Below are 21,275 nucleotides of genomic sequence, written 5' to 3'. Positions count from 1 at the left end.
GTGTGTTTTTTCTTCTTTTTTTTTTCCTTTTTTCCTTTTTTTTTTTTAAGTTTTTTTTTTTAATTGGTTTTATTGTTGATTTTAAATTCTAAACTGATTTTGGAGCTCTCTGCAGTAACCAGGCTGCTTTAGAGCAGAGCAGCTTCCCCAACGTGTCATTTTCTCTCTCCCTGCCTGCTGTCTCTGCTGTTGCTGCTGCTGACAGAAACGTGTTAGGAAAGCAGAAAGAGAAAATGCCAGCCATCCTGGTAGCCTCAAAAATGAAATCGGGACTACCTAAACCCGTCCACAGCGCTGCTCCAATCCTGCATGTCCCGACAGCCAGGACCATCCCACAGCCCTGCTACCTGAAGTTTGGGAACAAGGTGGAGGTGACGAAGCCATTGTATTCCAGCCAGATTCCTCTCAAATCATCCAGCGGACAAGAAAACGCGGGAGACGGCCTCCCAGCGAGGAAGAGTAGCTCGGTAGAAAATGGATTTGACACACAGGTTAGCAGGCACCGAATGCTGGGGCGGTGTATGCGAGAATTTATGTCTGTGTTGAGTGTGCAGCAGGATTTCTGGGGTAAATAGCATGGGATTGCAGGGAAGGGATGTGTGTGTGTGTGTGCCAACATCTGTCTGCAGTGGTGGGATGTTTTATGTTGCACACAGTGGCATGTGTAATTCTGTCAGCGTGATGGAGCTGATGGGGGTGCTGAGGGCTGGGGCTGCGTGTGCTGCTTGCCTGTGCTGCCTTCTCCATTGCCTCTGTTTGAACCGAGGGGGGGATTTGCAGGAGGGAGATGGTGGAGATGGTGTTTGTGGGGTGTGTTCTTTGTGTGCTTTCTGGAGGTGCTAAGTGTGAGGGCTGGCTCGTGTGCCTGGGCTGGGGGAGGATTGCTGCTTGTCATGGATGTGTTTTGTGTTCAGTCATGGACTGTACCAGAGCACTAGCTGTGTGAACGTTCTGTGGGGAGTGAATGGGAACCAGTGCTTGATGCTAGATTACAATATGCATGTCATTCAGTGCAGCTAAATTAAACAGATTATGTAGGAAATGAATACTAAAGTGGAATTGCCTGCATAATGCTATATGTGCGTGACATCATAGATGCAGCACATCAGCAGTACACACATTTTAGGTTTCCCTTTAACCCGTGTCAGCCTTCTAATGTGTTTTTATATGTGCTGCTTGCTGTACAGGGAGGAGAGACGCCGTTGCTGAAGTGGTTTGATTTCTGTGGTTGTCGGTGTGGCTGGGGCTTTGCAGCAGCGTGGGCACAGCGTGTGTGTGACTGTGCTAGGGAGGGAGCAGAGCAGATGGGCTGCTGCAGCAAGCACAATTGATTGCTGTGCTCCAGAGATGGCTCTATGGCCCTGGGATGTGTTTTGGCAACAGCCATATACGTTACACGCTGCTTCTGCCCATATCTGAGCCCGGTGGAAGGTGATACCATTGTGCTGAGAGAGGGAAATGATGACAGAGACTCACCTGGGTTTTTTTTTTCCTTCTTTGAGGAATAATGGATCATCCCTACCACCTAGATTGTGAAATGTGTGGCCTGGTAACCCTGTTCCCTTCAGACAAGCGTGCCTGCTGATGGGGCGTGTTTGACCGCATGCCCTGATTTCAGGATATGCTGCACTTTCCCTGCTGGTAGACAGGGTGACGTACTGGGCTGCTCAGGCCAGACAGATATGACTGGAGCAGTTCCTGAGGGACTGAGAGCAGGAAAAGGAGACAGCCAAGCAGGGATGGAGGGCAGTGGCAGCAGACGGACCAACCTGTGCATCACGTCTTGCCCTGACCAGATAATCAAGTGCTCTCTCTCACTCGCGCCCGAGTCTGTCCTTGTGATTATGAAACGTCAGCAAAATCTCATTATCTGCTGCCCTTTCTCTCACACATGCCAGGGTTTCTGCAGGGAAATCCACATTGCTGAAAAAGTGGTTGTTACTCAGAAATACTTTCCAATCTTGTAACAGATTATGCTCACGGAGATCTGCCAGTGGGAGGCTTTGCAGCACTAAGGGCAACACTATGGTGGTTTTAACCCTTACAAGGATGTGGAGCAAACCCCATTTTTTGTAGCCTGATGATGAAAGGGTTTTGATGCTAACTTGTTATGTTTGAACAGGGAAAGATTTTGGCTAAGGAAATGTCAGATAATTTTACATTTTTGATTTCTTCAGCAGCAGGAGAAATCTTAAGCTTTGCATTCTCAGTAATCTCTGGCTGGCAGTCTGAGCAGATGACCAGCACCTTTTAATTTGTGAACCAGTGAGGCTTTTTTCACTACCTACTATCCTGAATAAACACAGTCATTTTTTTGTTGTTCAGCAGTTTTGCTGATCCTTTGAGCTTTGATCTTTCTGCCCACCAAAGCATGCAGGGTTTTGCCATTCAAGGTGGTAATTTGGAATGGCAGTCCATATCTAGAGGGAGATTTTTCCAGATGTGTTGTGTCAAGGGCACTGTTCATTCCTTTTCCAACTGTTCCTCTCTGCCAAGGAAGGAGGAAGAGGATGGATGGACAGCTGCCAGCTGATAGCTCAGCAGCTGGAGCTTTTATCTTGGAAGACCTTCAGCTATATTCAGGTACAAAAGTGCTTTCTGATAATAACCATGGTAAGGTTTAGGCTTGAACACCAGGTCTGAATAGCTTGAGAGTCTGAGGGTGATCACTTTGCTCCTCTGGGGGGTTTGTCTGAAGCACCAACGTGACCCTCACCATTTTATTGGGCAGGCACCTGGCACCTCCTGTGATATTCTTACAGTAGGAATTTTAGTTTACATCCACAAGCTGGACCATTGCCCAGTGTTTTGGCTCCTCTCCTCTGTAGATCTTGGTCCCTCTGCAGAATTTTCAGCCCACAAGAAAGGACATCCTCCTGTGTGGGTGGAGGGAGAATGAGAGAGAGATTGTGTCACTTGGACTAATTCTCTTGGTTCTGGGAGTATTTCAGGGAGTTGTTCTTAATCCTGTGGAAGTGAGTCCTTTTTGCACTACATAGTACCAAATTTAGTGGCTTATTGGACTGATTGTTCTGTAGAAGAGTCTAGAGCACAGTCCAGAAGCCAGCCTATGGGGATACCATGTTCTCATGCTGGGTTAGCATGTTTCAAGCCACTTACACACCACTGCAAAGCTTCATGAGCTTTCTTGGTGCCAGGTGGTACCTTTCTAGAACCTGATTCTTCAGAGAACGTGAGCACTGCAGGTGGTATTCATTAAAGCACCAATTATTTTAAAAAACCTGCTGAAATTCAAGATGTCCCACTCATAAATGTGATATCAGTGAAAACTTCTAAATGTTTTGCTGATTTTGTTCCTCTTGACATGGTTTTACGTGTGTTAGCTGGATTTTATATAACTGGAAGTTTTGTGTCTTAAGGCTTTATAAGGGCAGTGTGTTTTAAAATGCAGTGCAATTTATAAAAAGCACACTTCAGAGTATTTCAGGGGCACTTTCCAAAGAAAGGCCTGAGAATTTTAGCATCAAGCCCATTGTAAATGCTAGTCGGAAATCTTAGGTTGATGAATCATGGCAGTATCATTCCTATTTTACTGTTACTGATATACACACTCTATTTTTCCATATTAAATCCCCTGTGTTGTGCACAACAGTATCTGACTGTTGCACTGGTGCTTATTTTGTCTAATTTGAAAACACCGCCAATAAATTGTACTACCCATATTTAGAGAGAATTGTTTTGGAAATATTTAACTTTGTTACCAGAGAAACTTCTGTTGAGCAGATAGCAAGATTCTCATCTCTCATCTACAGCATGGTATTTCTCAGTGGTTCTGAGAAAGTCGGATGCATTTGGCGACTAAATTTGCATTAGTTGTTTAAGAAAGAAATCATTGCCCATTAGGAGTCCATGGCTGGGTGTAATTGTTCATGCAGATGCAAGAAGGAAGATGCCATTTTGAATATCACTGAAGGAGATCATGGATTTCATTACTGTGTTTATTGCTGCTATATTTTATTCTCCAAATTCTTGATTTTCTTTCTCCAGAGAACCTGAAAAATAAATTAAAATAATCACTGTTTGTACCTTCAGTAACTAAGCAGCACTAAAGGCATCAGGACCTTGCTAAATGGTTGGTCCCACCCTTCCACTAAAACACTTGCGAGTTAAGAGAGATCTATTTAACCTGGGTTTAAAATATGTGTGTTCAGCAATTACCTGTAATTGTGCTTTGTTTGGCTGGGAGGGGAGGGGCTAGGAATTGGTATTTCTTTGTAAACTTCTTTGCAATGTTCATTTGCTGAAAACTCTCCTGGTGGACCTGGCAGGCAGGTGATGACAGAGTGTGATGTTCTCCCTCACTTTTCTCTTTCACTGCACTAGGCAAAGCCCAGGATGTCTACAATTCTTGCAACTCCTTGTGCTGTCTACAGAGCTCTTCTTAGTTTCCCTATACCCTTTTTTTTTACTAATTCTGTTTAAAAGTGGTTAGATATTGTCTGAAATCAAGCTGCCTCGCTCAGCTGGGTTTTTCTTCATATTGCTTTCCCAGTTAGTGAAGATCTTGTTGAGTTTGGCAGCCTGGATCTGGGGTGGTCTAGTTCTGGAGTGTTCTAGATGTCCCTATTTTCTAGTCTTACACTAGATTTTTTTGCCTAGTGATTCTTTCCTAATTTTTCAAGACCATCTACACCTGGGTTGTGTTCCAGAACATTCGCCACACCTGTTGAGGTTAAAACCATCTCTGTTTTTGGCCTCATTGCCCATTCTGTAGTCCAAGTAATGGCAAGGGTATGGAAGGTCTGTCACAGCTCCCTGACAGGGATGGAGTGGACAGGCTTTCCCAGGCTGGTGGCACACTGCTGGCACATTCCAGGTAGTTCAGCCAGCTGTGCACTGCTCTCAAACTGAGTAACTTCACAGGCTCCTCTAGTGTTTTCCCAAACCTCAAATTTAGGCTCACATCAGGTGTTTGATGAGCCATGTGTGACCCATGCTCTGTGGGCTCTCAGTTGTCTTCTCTGCCTCACTCCCCTTGTGCCCATGCCATTAGCAATGCAAACAAAGCCACACAGTTCAGATATTAGTAATTATTTTTCTGTATTTTATATAACTTTAACTGTTTAAACCTCCATATCTTCACTATCTTGCCAATGTGAAGCTTCACAGACAGAAGGATTAATGGAGCATATTGCAGGGAAGTGATGCCTTCCCTTCTGACGTGCATTAGCTGTTTTTGTGTGTTTCACAGTTCTCATACCAAACCAGCTTTTAGAAGGGATAGGAATCAAGCAAATCTTTATCTGGACCCAGTTTAAACTCAGATGAACATCAGCTGGTTTCAGTGCCATTGCATGAGCTGTCTCAGTCGTGTGAAATTTGGTCTCGCTATGACTGCTGAGCTAACTATGAATGAAATTACGAGAAATGTGGTCAATCAGACTGATAACTTTCACATAAAAGATTGCTTTTTGCAGCTGGAAGAAACACAATGGAGTCATGTTTAGGATATGAACAAAGGATAGATTTTACTGAAGTTGGGCGAAGCTGAGGAAAACTATAGATTCAGACTATCAAAATACATAAGCACAAAATAAATTTGAAATTGGTGCTGATGAGCTTGTTGGTATGATTATAGTTATGTACCTAAGTAATTCTTACAAAAAAGCCTGTGCTGGATCTTTATGATGGATTTTTATTTTTTACACCCACTGTAAGCAATTTGAGGCCACTAAGTAGCCAAATTCTTCTTCTATTTACAATTGCTGTTGGTTTGATCTGTTTCTAAATACATACTGAAAAACATTTCATTGTTGGAGGGTGGGGGAGGGTTTGCTCTGGATGAAATGTTCTCAGGTAGAAAACAAGATAACAATTCCCAAGTTGTTGTACTGTGATTATTAATATGGGCTTTTCAGTGATTTGTCTTTTGCTATAAAGAGCTACCTTTTCTGAAGCCTTGCATTTGAACAGCAGGTGTAACGTTGCACTATGAGTTCAGGAGGTTCTTTAAGCATTGGGTTTTCATTTAGAATGTACAAAGGGTTATTTTGCATAAAGTAACTTTGTTCAAAGCTCCATTTGTTTTTTTATCATATTGGAAAATGTTTTTTTTCTCCCTCTTACTTGTGACAGTCTATCTATCTGTCTGGCTTGAAAATTTGAATATGCTTAACCTAAAGCACCTTAGAGGTAGTGATATTGTTCTTATTTTTTGGAGAACATTTGTGAAGTGGATGTCTAAGGCACAGAGAAATGTAGCCAAGGTCAGAAAGTCTGCAGCTCTACAGAAAATTACTTGCTGGTCCCTTGATGCTAGATTATCTTTCTCCTTTAGCTACTTGTTAACAGCTCAAAATGGTCATGCATATGGTGTCCATGTGTTCTCCTTCTGTCCTTGGAACTGTTAGTTCACTCCATTAAGTTGAATTTCTGAAGTGAACACTCTCACTTTTTTGTCCCTGCTTTAGCAAGTGATTTTTATCACCTTCTGCTGTGACACCAAGCAGAAAGAGGTACAAGCATATTGATAGAGAAGAACAACAGATAATGCTTTTGAAATCTGCTGGCGCTGAACCTGAGCTGTAGTTCTCAAAAAGAAAAAAAATCTGATTATAAAAAAGTCTGATAAACAAATAATTAACTTTCCCCAAGTTTCAAGTATCTAGGAAGTATAAAAAAAAAAAAAAAAAAAAAAACCCACCCCAAAACCAACACTACTTGTGCTCTTTTTGCCTGTCCAGAGGGTATCAGAAAAGAAAACCTTTATTTACTGAGATAGGTGGATTAAGTCCTGGGTTTTGGAAATTAAGGATTGGTATTGGCTGGTTTTAATTTACTTTTAAGAGTCCTTTGAGAAACATTGTCTGCTCTGCAGTTTTACTTTCCAGATTGTCTCACCACTAGATTTAAATCTCTGAACAATTTGTAGAGAATTTTAATGCTTCTAGCCTAAAAGTTCCCTCTTCTTACCAAAGTGGAAGAAATTAAGGAGGTGCTTAAATCAATAATTATTTTGCTTGAACTTTCCAAGTTTGCAACAGGATAAATATTGTAAGTGCTGTTTGAGAAGAAATATTTGTGAATTAAGCAATAGCTGGGCCTTTAATTGAAAGGTGTGTGCTCTGCTCTTGACCTTTTTTCCCATTTATTTTTTTGCTTCTTGAAGCTTTGGAGCTAAATCTTCTACTTTTTATTTTGGTATAAATCAAAAGATGCTCTGAAGATTTTAACCCATTAATCTGTTTTTTTCTTTGCAGCAAACTGTAGAATCTCATTTTCCTGAGAAATTCACCTGGCTAAAAATACCCTGCTTTAATATTATTTTTAGAAACATCTATATTTGAAGTATATAAATGGTTAGCTATGATGTGTATTATTAGACATGAACGGTTGGTACATTTTGTAACAGGAAGCTGCTGGTTTTCCATTCACCAAGAACTGGAATTCAGTCAAACACTTGGCACTTAGTTGTATGCCTCTAATTTTATCTGTAAATTGTTTTTTTCTGAAATAGTTTGTGGAAACAGTCTCAGTTTCTTCAGTTTTGCAAACGCATGGAAATAACTGCTAAAACTTAAAACAAATAAACCACCTATTAAAATAAATGAGAAAACAGGTCACTTCTTATTTTAAAACAGGCTGAAATATGAAGTTTTCTTCTGATTCCACCTTTTTTTTGCCTGTTGAAAGTATTTTTAGTTGTGTTATCCTTGGATTATTTTTCATTTTAATTTTGGGTTATTTCAGAATTGGAAGCAATGTGTGGGAAAACAATGCCTGAGAGAGAAAGGTATCCAACTTCTGTATTTGAAAATTCACTTTTACCAGGACTTTTTCCGCTGTGCATGTTGAGTTTTGGACTGCCATAACATCATGTTTTGACAGTGCCTTGTGTACTTGCATTTTTTAGCTTGTGTTCATCTCTTGTCATGGATGTTAATTCCTTTTCCTTGCATGGATTTTTTTGTCTCTACAGCGGTGGCTGTAAGTTGCCATATCCTCTCTTTCTCAGTGGGAAGGAGTCTCCCTAAGTGTCTTTATTTTACCTGTCCTGTCACTAGTCTTGGTCCATTTCTTCTGTCTTGTTCCTTGTGTGATGACAGCCATGGTATGATCCAGAAGTGCCTTGGCTTTGCTGTGAAGCAAAGAGAAACCCGGAGATGTTTGTCTCACCTGCTGAAGAAAGCGAGCCTGTCATGCACATCCAGGCTTTCTCCTGAAGTAAATAATCCATAAATAAAAAAGCAGAAACCCTGGACCAGCCCTTGGCAGGCTGCCTGGCTCTCTGGCTGCCGCAGTAGCTCCTCTCAGTGCTGGGGTGCTGTTGGCTTGGTTGTCCTTTCTCCAAGCAAAGGGACTGACCCAACTTCCCCGATCTTTGCATGTTCTCCCTCATCTCCCAGATAACCTTGTAGGGGCTGGCAAGGCCTTTTAGCCAAAGGAACTGGATTTCTCTTCAGAGCTGTTTAGGAAGAGCATCCTCTGGAGCAGCTGTCTGAGGACACCCATGCTTTACTCTTGGGAGAAGTGTGTGACAGGCTGGAATTGTAATTTTATGTATTTTTTGTCTCATGGAGCGACATTCTCAGTCGTGAGAGCTGTTGTAGTAATACCTTTTTGTTTCACACAATGAGGGGGTCTTCCCTGATAGGATTGCTTATCTTCTGGAAATGCTGACCGAAAATTATTGTCTTATCTTTTTCTGCCATCTATTAGTTCTATATACTTGCCTACTGGTAGAACAAAATTAATACCCTGGTGGGATTTCGTGTTGCTGATCTAGTGTGTGATATTTCATGGTGAATATGGGTGCTAAGACTTTGTTATACTTGCATATCTTGAGACAAGTGTTGAGAAGCAGATTCCTTTTCCTTCAGCCATCTCCTCTTGGAAACCACAGGTAGTTTCAGTACTGGCATTTTGATCCACCATGATCGATGTACAACTTTGATTGCAACTGGTGGAGACATTATTTAATGGATCAGTCTGGTAAGACAAATTTGATTCAGTTTTAACTTATTCTCCATTTGCCAGAGACGTATGGATATTTAAGTCTTCAAAACTAATGGAAAAATGTCATGTGTTGTGTCAAGATCAAATGTGCATTGACCATTTGATGCAATTGTTTAGAAATTAAGCTTTTATTGCTCAATAACCAGAGGTCAGTCTGCTTCCCAGGACAGCCACATGTATTCCAGACTTGTCTGAGGCTTAACTGGGATGGATTATTTTGGGAAGGAGTATTTTTGGCATCAGTGCATCTTGCTCCTCTGGGATGGGCTCTGGAGCACACAGGGGTCTGGTCCTCCAGGGTAACGTGCCAGCTGGGCACTGCCAAAGAAAGCTGCCAAAAAGGGGCCAGGTCCTCTAGTGTGGAGCTGGAAAGGGGAGGCAGCAGCATCCCGTTCATTCCTGTGGAGCATCTCCAGGGGAATTGTGATGAATTTCCTTTATTTCACTGAATCAAACCTATTTGTGCTCTTCAAGAGGAAGAGCAGTGGTTGCCTAGGATCCTGTTTCCAAGCAGTCAGATAGCAGCTTTCCACACTGCAGCAATGTAGATTTTCCTTTCCTTTCCTGCCTGTAAGAAGCCTTTTGGCCCTCCCCTAGGAGGGTTGGGACATGTGGGCTGATGCCACCAAGATGCAGTATGGTGTGGTGGGATGTCATTGCCCCTGGGTCACCACCGCTGCTGGGTTGGTTCATCAGGTTGGATAGCAAGGCTGCTTACCTTATTTTTAACACAGACGTGAATTCCACCTTTCCCATGTTGAGCGGGTAGACAAGGAACCTGAAATAATGTTTTTAAAAAGTCTGTGGAGCTCCTGGACTACTTAATAGCAGATCCTTCACTCTCCTTTCACCGTTTCAGCTTTGTGCTGAAACTTAATCTCTTGGCCACAGCAGTGTGAACTAAGGAGGATTTAGCCCTCTGTATTGCCTCCTGAATGCTCTCAGATTCAGCAGAAGAGGGGTTTGTGTTGGATAAACACAGATTTTCATCTCTTCCCTTCACAGTCTGAGAAATGTCCCCTAGTGTTGGATGTGATGGAGGGGACTGATGCCACCCTTGGCTGCTGTGTCAGCATTTCTGGGCCAATGGCCTGTCAGATCCACTCAGTGTTTGTTGTGCAGCATCAGGCAAAGACAAATTTGAAATTTCAGTGTTCCACTGGCAAATAGTTGAATTTTAAATATTTTCTCAGTGGTTCTCAGTAGTGTATATAAATGAGTTTTCAACAAATAAAAGCCCCAGGCTTTCTGTGCACATGGGGCACGTTTTGGTCATGCAGACAGTACCTGTGGTGGAAGGAGGCTCTTGCAAACCATCCTGTGAGTAGCTGCAGCATCACTGAGAGCCACTGCCTGCCCTGCCTCCTCTGTGGCAGCAGCTGAAATGGCAGGGCTTGCTTTGGCCAGCACTGCATCCTCCACAGCAATGCTGTACATGCTGGGCTGAAAGGGACGGGAGCTCAGCTCATTTGCATGATTTAAAATGCCAGCTCGGTTTAATGTAGAGCAGCTGGTATATGCTTAACTCCTTCAGGAGAAAACTTAATACCAGCAGATCGCATTATCCAGGGCTGTGCTCCACGCGTTTATTTCTTTATCTATCCCTTCTCCTCGCCGCCTCCCAGAACCTTGTAAAGATTTGTAAAGATTGTTTGTGCATGGCTGGCAAAGGGCTCACTGCTGGCATTTCTGTCGCTCAGAGTTCACCAAGCAATTGGTCTCACCGTGTGACAAATACTTGTTGCAGCTCCTGAGCATCCACTTACTCACTGACCTTAGCAGGCAGGACTCTAAATTAAGATTGTGTCATGGTGAAGGGTGGTGAGATTAGTTGGAAAAGGAACAGGTGTAGAGGCCTGGATTATGTGGATTACTGCATACTCAATTTCTTAGGGTTAAATTTCAAGGTTGAAAATGGCTAATTCCACACAATTATGGAATTAGGATGTGCTGTGCTGCCCCGGCAGCCAGAGTCAGCTTGTGAGGGAAGGAGGACTTGGAGGATCAAAGAATTCCTTTGCTCTCCTGCAATAATTAGCATAACCTCAGTGAGAGGATGGAGGGAGCATAATCTTTTAATACCAACCTTTCTCAAAATTGACCTTGTCACAGGCAGATTCAGCCTCTCTCAGAGAGACAGATGTGTGGTAGAGTCACTTTTACTGCATCAGAAATGCTGGCACAGTATCTCATCCTCTGCCAAAATTCTCTTTGCCTTTCCCTGGGTGATCAGCCTCTAATGCCAAAGGCTCTAAACGTGCCTTTGGGTGAGCTGTGGGATATTGATGGATTTCACAGAATCAGGGCTTCCTCAAGGCACATACAATGGAGTGTTCCCTTCCTCTGGAAATGCTTTATTCTGTCGAGCTCGAGCTGAGTTTTCTCTTGAAACAGCACTTTCAAATGGTCACTTTGGAAGAGCCTGATCAGTTTCCAGTGCAAGCCATTAAACTGGAGATAAAATGTGTTAGGTTCTTTTGACACGGGTAAGTCCTTAAGGGCTGCATCTCAAATTTGAGCGTTTCTATTGCCTTTTGTAAACCTTTGGGGCAGACAATACTGTGTAGTTACTTGGTTGATATCAGTGCTGTGTTTGGTGGGTGGGACAGGAAAGTCATGGGGTGCAGGAGAAAGGACAAGTCTTCCCTAATGAAAACTGATTATTGTCATTTTTTGTTGTGAAAGGGAAACCTCTAAGACGATGACCTCCCATAATCTTCTTCCATGAATGCAGGAAAGATAAATTGTCTTTGGTGATGAAATATTTAATTCTTTCATCTTCTGTGGTCCCTGTGTAAGGTCATTGGTGTCCCTGCATGCTGAGGAAGATTGTAGCCTGCATTCTATAGGCAAATTATTGATGTTGTAGAGTATGCATATCACAACTAGGTTGAACATCAGGATGTTTTTGATATGTAATATGCAAATAAATTCAGCCATCTGAGAAAAAGCCTTTACTCTTGCAAGCTGAAAATACAGTTAAGCAACATGTATCCATCTTTTAAATAGACAGAAACCATTTTGTGAGACAGTTTAGAAGGTTCCTTTCTAGCTGAGCTGGAGCAGTGTGGTTTAATAATTGGTTGTCAGGGACCAGGTCAGAGCTTGGAACAAAAGAGGCTATTTGTGACCTGACTGCAGGTTTCTGGAACAGGAACAAATTAGCCAGCTTTTCATTTATGCTGTGTGAGAGAGTGTCTGTGAGTTTGTAAATCCTCATCAACCATGTCACTTGGGTGTCTCAAGTATTGTTTGTTTTCTTTTTATAGCTAAGGGATAAGTTTAGTTATTTTAATGCTTTTCCATTGGTTAATACAAACTTTTCAGGGATCCAAGCCTGACCTCTAATTTTTATTATTATTCATTCCTTGCTATTTTCCACCACAGATATTTTTATTTTGCTGTTTTTAGGACTTTTCCAACTGGTGGGAAGGTTAGGAAAGCCAGTTCCAGCAGACTAGGCATGCTGTGAACCAGCTTGAAGAAACGATAAGAGGAGTTTCTATTGCACCACCCTCATTTTGAGCCGCCTTTCTGGCAGGAGGGGTTTCAGTCCCAAAGGGCAGGGAGGATGCAGGGTGAGGAGTCTGAGAGCCACAGGCCACCAGCATCACTGTCACCCCTCGCTGCCTGCTGCAGTTTGTCACCACAGCTCCCTTATCTCACAGCTGTTCTGCAGAGATAAATCCACTGTAATTCCAAGCAGCTCAGGTAAAGTGATACCTGGAGCCACGGATTACCTTAAATAGCTAACTGTGGGACTTCTAAACCTTCATGCATGTGTGATCTGTTATTTTCTTACTGATCTTTCTTCTTAAGGTAATACTTGCATCAAAGCAAGAGGTACTTGATTTGAAGTCCTCTTCAGCAACGATTTATAGATTTTAATAAAACTTGTGAAAATAGAAGTCACATTGTTAGAAGGTTCTCAGCTATAAACAGATATCATTACTTTTGGCTGTGCCTTCTGAAAACAGCAGTTCATCCTTTATTGCTGAAAATAATTTGAAGAGATGAGAATTGAAGAGCTGCTAGCACTATTTCAAATTATAATGAGGAGTTTGTGGGCTCTGGGTTTCCATCTGCACTCCCCTTCTATGCCATCTGCCCATGAGGAAAAAATCATATCAGCTGAGAAAATAAGAGGGTGTCCTGCATTTAGGCATCCACAGAGCCACCAGTCACACCTGAAACCTTGTGAGATTTGTAATGGAACCTGAGCCCGTGATGGTGCTGCTCTGAAAAGGAAAAGGAGAATGTGTAAAAGGGCCGTTGAGATTCTGTAGGATGAAAAAAGGAGATTTTAAGCCTCATGAAATGCATGATTGACCACTTAGTAGAAGTGAGGGATCTGCAGGGTGTTGATTTGTAGTATGTAAAACAGCTGAGAACTATCTGTGAGGGCTGAGATTATGCTAATTTATGCAGTCCACACTGCTACTGCTGTTTAAAAATAGCTTCTTTTCCAGAGATCTAGAGCTACTGCAGGTTGGCTTTGCATTTAGCTCTGCAGATTTGAGCACAGAACAAAGCCTGACTTATGTGGTCTTGTTATCCCAGAATCACAGAATAGTAAAGGTTGGAAGGAACCTCTGAAGATCATCTGGTCCAAGGCAGAGAGCAGATTACACCTGAACAGATCCCCTAGAGCAGGTTACACCTGAACAGATCACCTGGAGCAGGTTACACCTAAGCAGATCACCTGGAGAAGGTTACAACTGAATGTGTCCAGGTGGATTTTGAATATTTCCAGAGGGGAGCACTGCATCACCTCCCTGGGCAGCCTGATCCACAGAATAACAGAAGATGCTGAGTTGGAAGGGACCCAAAAGGATCATCAAGTCCAACTCCCAACTCTGGACAGGACGCCCCCAGAATCACAGCAGGTGCCTGAGAGTGTTTTCCAAACACTTCTGGAGCTGTGCCAGGCTTGGTGCAGTGCCCACTTCTCTGGGGATGCCACCCCATTCATTGCCACCCTTTGCGCCCAACCTGTGAGCCAGTGGCTCACCCACCACACCATGATTTTGTCCAGAAGGTCACTGTGAGAGGCACCATGGAAAGCGTTACTGAAATCCCAAAAGATTGCATTCCCTTGATCAGCCAGGTGGGTTACCCTGTCACAAAGGAAGCAGGTTTGGTGAGCAGGAAGATGTGCAGTGGTGCAGTGCTTGCTCTGTTCCCCTCTTGGTGGGGCTCCACCACATTGCATTGCTTCCACTCGAGAGGCTGGAAGGGAAATGTTGCCCCTCTGGCTCAGGAATGGCACAAGTATCAGTGGATGCTCTGAACAGCTGCAGAGTTAGGCCTGAGGCTGAATGCTCAAAATAACTGAATCAAATTAAAGAGTGTTTTGGGTTTTTGGTGTCTGGTTTTGTGTTTTGCAGAGCTCAACACCTGTTGCTCAGCTGTGTGGTGCTTGGAGTACCTTGGAGGGGTATTTGGCTCATCTCCTGCCACTCCTGTCATTGTTTTGGGTGCTTACAAGGAACGAAAAGGCAGGGAGGAGGAGGAACCTCCATGTACTAGTTGAGATTAAACCAGTTTTCAGGTTGTCATTTGGACTAGGTTTCCAATGAGTGTGGGTGAAAATGAGAAATAAGAAATGTATTGCAGCTGGAGGCAGTGGCTAATTTCATATTCTGATTCAGTGTTTCAAATTCTGAAGGAGCTAGAATGAATTTTGCAGTTCAAGTCATAATTTAGCTTTATGAATAGACATACAGACAATACTGGAACTGAAATTAAAGATCAAAGCAATTTGGGACAAGAAGTCCTAGTGTGTAACTTGCATTTGAGCAGGTGTTCCTATGATAAGAAGATGCTGTGGGTTTTGACTACCAGAATGTAAATCCATCCTAGCATGAACACACTCAGTTTTAAAAGTCTACAGTGATGGGTGGAAGCCAAGAGAATGTAATTCCCCTTCCTCTTTTTCTTTCTACCACTTTCAGTCACATTTCCTTTTCCAGTGCAGGGATGAGACTTGATTCAAAAGCTCTTTTACCAGAAAATCATAGTAGAGAACAGTGGTTACAATGCAGTTTTTTCCAGTTTCTCCTTTAGGGTCATATAAAATAGTTTTTGACTCAGGTCAGTGGGTGAGTCCTTGCAGGCCAGAAGAATGGCTGTTAGGGAGGGAATGCTGAGCTGCAAGTTCCTGGTGGTCTGAGGTAATTGAGCACTTAGAACTGTGAGTCTGAAAAGCAGGTGTAGATCAGCCACTTGTTTTTCTTACCTTATTATAATTCCAGAAAGGATTCTGGTGAGGTCAGATCAGAGATGTAACTTTACATATGAATTTGCCTAGGATTATGTTTTTCCTACAGCTCCATTTAAAAAACCTCCACAGATCTGTTTACTAGACTGTTGAGAAGTTTGGAAACTGTAGTCCTGGGATCCTGGATGAAGCCAGATTGCTCTTTGATTTACAGCATTGTCATTCTGTGATTGATGCCTGCAGCTTGTGTTTACAATGGCAATTAATTTCCATGCACCAAACCACCTCTGCCTCTTCCTTGAACTTGAGAAGACTGGTAAAGCCAGACCATACAGTCCTAACTCACTTATATAGAGAACTTGATGAAATCTGAAAAACAGAAACCACTTTTTGGATCTAACTTTCTGTTCAGATCCACGCCTGGTGTACTTCTATCATGTCCAGGTTATTAAAAAGTGTTTTTCTTTCTCCTGCTTTTCCATGTATCGTGTGGTTTGGGGCATATATGCAGTGTTTGTACAGGGAATGAGTGGAGTCTTGCATGCTGCTCTCTCCTTGAGCCAGAATACATGGGAGGGGTGTCAGTTTGCAGAAATCAGGGGGATGTGATGGATCTCTGGATGAGGCAGCTATGCCTTCAGCACAGAACAGCAGGGTTTGCCAGATTGGAAGTGTCAGTCCTGGGTTCCTGGGAGCTGCTGAGGTTGGACCCAGGCTTTGGACTAGCTCCTGAGGCAGGAGTAGGTGTCCTTTTTATTTTAGATGCTTAGGCTGACGCTGAGGTTATAAAAGGCTGGGGTAGGGCTGAGTGCAAGGGAAAAGGGGAGTGAAGCAGCAGCTGCGCTGTGGGCTGGGTTGGCTGGGCTGCTATTGCCACCTGCTGGTGCTGGGCAGAACCAAAGCACACCTGATTCTCCTCTGCTTTCCCGGAGGAGTTGCGCGGGATTAAGTATCCATGGCCATGGATTGGATTTATTATGGATATGCTTTTATTATAGGTAATTCTTTCAATGCCGGGGGAAAAAAATCCGCAGTATTTTATGACTGTCATTTATTTCGGGAATAGATAATGTTGTAAAACAATACATAATTGAGCCTTTCTTTGGGCATCATCATATTCTGAATTGCCAGACACCGGTACGTGTGTGGCTGGAAACTGGCAGTAAGCATGACTGATGAATCCAGAATCTGCCTTTTCTGGTACCCAAAATGGGACAGGAGGTACCGTGGTGTCCTGCCAGCCTCGCAGTGTCTGTCAGGGACACGCTGTGACCTGGTGGCATCTGCTGCACAGCTAATGAGCATCTCTGAATTGCTGCAGCAGGGTCCAGTCACTGCATTACCAGGGCTAATTTGATTACCGTAAGTGATTAGTGTCTTATCTTGCTGAAATTAGTGGATCATTATCAAATGATGACTTTTTGCACATAGTGTGACTTAATTGTCCTTTCATTACAAAGGGTTTTATTGCGATCCTTTCAGCAGGGGAATACAGATTAAGTTGTAGTTACCAAGAAAAAAAGCAGATCACAGTTCAGCCCCTCCTATTCAGTGACAAAGCCACGTTCTGTATCTTAATCTGTACATTCTGACTCTAGAAAGTGTATGCATCTGCTGGAGCATTCCAGAGCTTTATAGTGTTTCTCAGAGGAGAACTGGCATAGGTTAATTGCTGTGAATCTTGCAGGCAGCACTCTGGAACCAAGATCAGCTTTGTCACATATGGAAATTTGATCTGTGGTAGGGGTCTGACCTAAAAGTCTCTTTCCCTCTGTTGTAGCTGCCATGAACTGTGCCACAAAACTCTGTTTTTTTGGGGGAAGGTGTAAATCCATTAAAGTCACAAGCATTTGCTTGGAATTAGGGCTGAAAAAAATCTGCATTGTGTTGTCAGGTCTGGAAGTTTTCCCTGGAAGTGCTCAAGGCCAGGTTGTATGGGGCTTTCAGCAACCTGGCCTGGTGGGAGTTGTCACTGCCCACTGCCCATGGCAGAGGTGTTGGAACTCGATGGTCTTTGAGGTCCCTTCCAATCCAAGCCATGGTCCTTCATAATGAAAGAAAGATAACTTTAATGGAGGAAAAAATATTTCTGAAGCAGCTACACTGTCCTTATAGCTATCATCTTTGGATTTCCAGTTTATATGGTAGTGTGAGCCAATTTAACAGGACCTGAAATACAACTAAATGGTGCCCTTGTGTGCAAAGTTCCTTCCCCTGTGAATCTCAAGTGGTAATTTCACCTGGCTCTTTCAAGCCACATTCACATTGTATTTTTGGCTGCAGGGGGGCCATTCTGACTGCAAAGTGTAGTTGTTTTGTGACGTGCTGTTCTGTATTGTTATTGAGGCTTATTAGATTTCTAGGCTTATTAGCAGTAATCATAATTTTGCCTAGAAGCAGTTAAACCAGTAGGAAGCAGAGCAGTTTTTGTCAGTCACTTGTTAACAATTTCAGTCATTGATATTCCTTGAAATGGAAGCCAGGCCTTATTTCTCATGTGTGATGGTTGGTTTGTTTTTTCTTTCTTTCTGGTTCATATGTGCTTAATCCTCACAGTATTTCGAAAATGAATTGGATCATGGTGGCACAAATGCTGCTTACAGTGATCCCTGGTTGTAATGTGCAGTGAAAAGGGGTGAAAGGAAATACATTGAATTTGAGGTGTATTTTTTAGTGTTTTTTTGGGGTTTTGTTTTGCAAAGACTTTGTAATGGAACATTTCTAGTCTTTTCTGTCGTTCTGCCAGCACACCAGAAGGTGTTTTAAGATGATTGTTCTTCCCAGTGTGCTGGTGGGCACCTCCTTGGTCTCCTTCATCCAGGGTTCTGCTCCCCCTGGAAGCAGCAGGTGGGAGGTGCTGACGTGCAGGTGGCTGCTGGAGCTGGTTCAGGATAGTTCAGGTGTGTTTTGCTGCCCAGGTGGGCAGGGAGCAGAGTGCAGCAGCCCTGGCACAGGTGAGGGTGCTGGGCTGTGCCCAGAGGATGCTGCAGGCTCAGGGGTTTGGCTGGGCTGGCTCTTGGTGACAGGTGAAAGTGACTGAAATGAACTTATTTAAGGACACTTTTGTTGGGCTTGCCCTTTGGATTTAAACCCACCTAACATGAGGGTTAATATGTGGCTGAATGTTTTGGGTGGAGACAAAGCCTGGCAGCCCCAGCTCAGGCAGCCAAATTCACCTTTTATGGGGCAGGAATGCTCCGTGTCTGTGACAAAAGGACAGTGCCTTCCCAAACCATGTGAACAGGAGACACAACTTTTGGAAGGCATCCTCAGGCAGATGTCTCTTTTTACCTCACTCTCTTCCCTCCTCTTCTCTCTCCTGTTCTTGGGGCTTGGATGGACCAAACCTCAACGTTTCCAGGGCACAGATCAGTGCAGTGCTGCTGCTTTTGGGCCAAGTGCTTGGAGAGCAAACCAAGCAGCATTAATAGTATTTATCTGCAGAGGAAAACTAATAATGGCTGGTTCTCAGGTTTATTTATTTTTCCTATTCACCCTAGTGAAGGGCTGTAACAGTAGCAGCAGAGTCTTTTTTTTTTTTCCTTGGTCTGTGATTGGAACTCTGTGTAACCAGACTAGAGTTTGGAAACCAATCTTGTTTTCAGAGGCTCCTTTCCTCTGAAAATAACATTGTGCTCACAGCTGCCGCATTTTAGGACATTCAGAGCATAGTTTGACACTATTTTAAAATCTCTAAATAGCTTAAAAGCGGTATTAGAACCTCCTCTTTGGGGCATGGTCTGACACCAGTGAAAGAATGCTTAATAAAAATGAGAAATATTTAATTTCATGTAATCAGATAGGTCTGATTCTTTTATACCTTGCAGCTTATGTAATTGCTAGTTACACTAGTTGAATATTAAAGTGAAATGCTAAATTATGTGGTCAAACTAAAAGGCAAAGAAGAGTCAGATCCCATAAATCTTAATTGGATTTTTCTTTTTTTTTCCTTTAGGTATGATATTAAGGTACATTGAGAACAGGCCAGCAATAATTTTTAGTTCTGAGATATAAGCTAGACACACAAGTGATAGGAAATGGTGCAAGTAGGGGGGAAGATTGCCTGGTATTCTAATATGCCTTTATAACTGAAAATCTATTAACCTATTAAGTGAATCCCAGTCAAAATACTGATGGTATGCTCTTAGACAGGCATCTTAAATTGAGGCTGATAACTGAGTTACCTTAGTAAATGCTGATTATTTAGTTCAAGCCAGACTGGGCTGTAGGTCATAGTCTAAATTGGGCCAATCTGGGGAGCAGATTAAAGTAACATGCACTTCTTTGTCCCATCATGAAACTGTAGTCCAATTCTTAGAGTGATTTGAATGGTAATAAAACTCCCTTTGACATTTATGGGGTGAGGATGTGCTCTTTTCAGTAGTGCAATATAAGGTGAACTCAGCAAAATGCTTCTGGTTGTTTACAGTGGGGCATGCTGTAGCTTCTTTTTATTTATTTGCCTCATATTTCTTCATACAGAAGAATAACAGTGCCAGTAAGGCATGGGAGTAATCCTTGATGATGATAGTATATGGGAAAATAATATTAAAGTAAAAACCTACATTCATAGTTCTGTGCTATTTTACTAATCCATTAAAAACACAAACTAAGTTTTGTTAGCAGAATTTTTATGTTTATTTTCAAGCAAGTGATAATGCCTTTAGAATACCAGAAGCATTAATTGGATATCAACTGCAGGGACTAGAAAAGCTTTTCTTGGATAAAACTTGTTTTCAGAACCCCTATCTTAGGCAGCTGATAATTTGTTTACCCTTTAGTGGAAGCTCTGTCTTTTAAAGTAGCTTGAATATGTTGAGATTTGGCTGTCTGTATCCAGCATTGTGAATAAGAATTTGCATTTATATTTGATCCAGCCTAGAGCAGTCTTTCATGATAAATATCATCATCTTCATTTATTTTTTGTTATTACTATTTCTGTCCTCAATTTCAGAGTGCAGGGCAAAATTAGATAAAAAGTAGCTAAGTAATATCTTTAGTTGACTTTTAGACTGCTGCAAACGCTTTTGAGCTTGAATGGATCTCAGTTTTTTTCCCCTAACTGACAAGGTTGATGATGGTGGATGAAAACTGAAAGAAAAGTTGAAAGCAAGCAGAAAGGATAATATTTGAAATAATAACTAAAAAAAAAAAAAGGAGGCAAATTTTAGGAAAAAGAAGCAGCTCAGGTCCGTGTGCAGTGGTGAGAGCACTGGGCATGGAAGGAAGATGTCAGGATGGCAAATGATCTCCAGGCAGTGCCATGTGTGACAGGAAACACATGAGGTTTCAAATGTGTTTCCAGGGGAAGCCTGTGGCATAAGAGGGACTCCTCTCTTCTTGATGAACTGAAAATTGATTATCTAAAGGGTGGTGATAGATTGAGAGAGTTAGTGATCTGAGGGATGGATGTATTGGAAATTGGGTGGCGGGAGGAGGAATGGTTTTGGAAGGTTTTCATTCTTTCTGTGTGTTTCTTTTTACATACAGTAGTAGGTTAATAAAGTTTTCTCTTCTTTATTCCTAAGCTGGAGCCTGCTTTGCTCTATTCCTGGTCACATCTCACAGCAGACACCAGGGAGAATGTATTCTCATGGGGGCACTGGCATTGCGCCAGCGTCAAACCGTGACACCAGTCAATGGCTTAATAGATGATATATATTAATTTATTTTTTTATGATCTTGAAGAGTAGGGAGAAACATGAAGTAAGTCACTTTTTGTCTCTATTATCCAGCAGTAGTAGAGCAAGTTGTGCTGCCCGTGAGTGCAGTGAGCCAGGGGGAGGCTGGCAGAGGAGGTGAGGGGAGAGCAGCTGGGAGAGAGGAGCAGGAGGAGCCCAGACAATTGGAGACCCTTTTGCTCTAAAAGACTGATCTTTTATCACGTTGGAGTACTATGGCAGGGTGCCCCACAATGTGCTCCAGTACACTTTGAAACTCTCAGTTATTGAACATCTTGTGTGCACGTTTCTACCCCGCTTTTATCTTCAGAGTTCAAGAGAGTATCAAAGGAGACATGCATTGTACTCTGTCATTAAGGCTCTAATTATTTAATTCCTTGTATCTTTGTTTTGTAATG

General features: G+C 42.6%; 1 protein-coding gene across 3 annotated transcripts in view; it reads left to right on the top strand.

The window, feature by feature from the left end:
• Positions 1-233: 233 nt before the first annotated feature.
• Positions 234-21,275, top strand: part of NAV2 (neuron navigator 2) — a 203,492-nt gene continuing 182,450 nt past the window's right edge. For all 3 annotated transcript variants that reach the window (XM_058807864.1, XM_058807865.1, XM_058807863.1), the window contains exon 1: positions 234-491. In XM_058807864.1, the coding sequence (XP_058663847.1) occupies positions 234-491 (258 nt within the window). The remainder of the gene's footprint in view (positions 492-21,275) is intronic.

The sequence above is a fragment of the Ammospiza caudacuta genome, chromosome 6 (genome assembly GCF_027887145.1).
Source record: "Ammospiza caudacuta isolate bAmmCau1 chromosome 6, bAmmCau1.pri, whole genome shotgun sequence".
Classification (NCBI taxonomy): domain Eukaryota; kingdom Metazoa; phylum Chordata; class Aves; order Passeriformes; family Passerellidae; genus Ammospiza; species Ammospiza caudacuta.
Note: the sequence above shows the minus strand (reverse complement) of the source record. Positions and strands in the feature narration are given on the sequence as shown.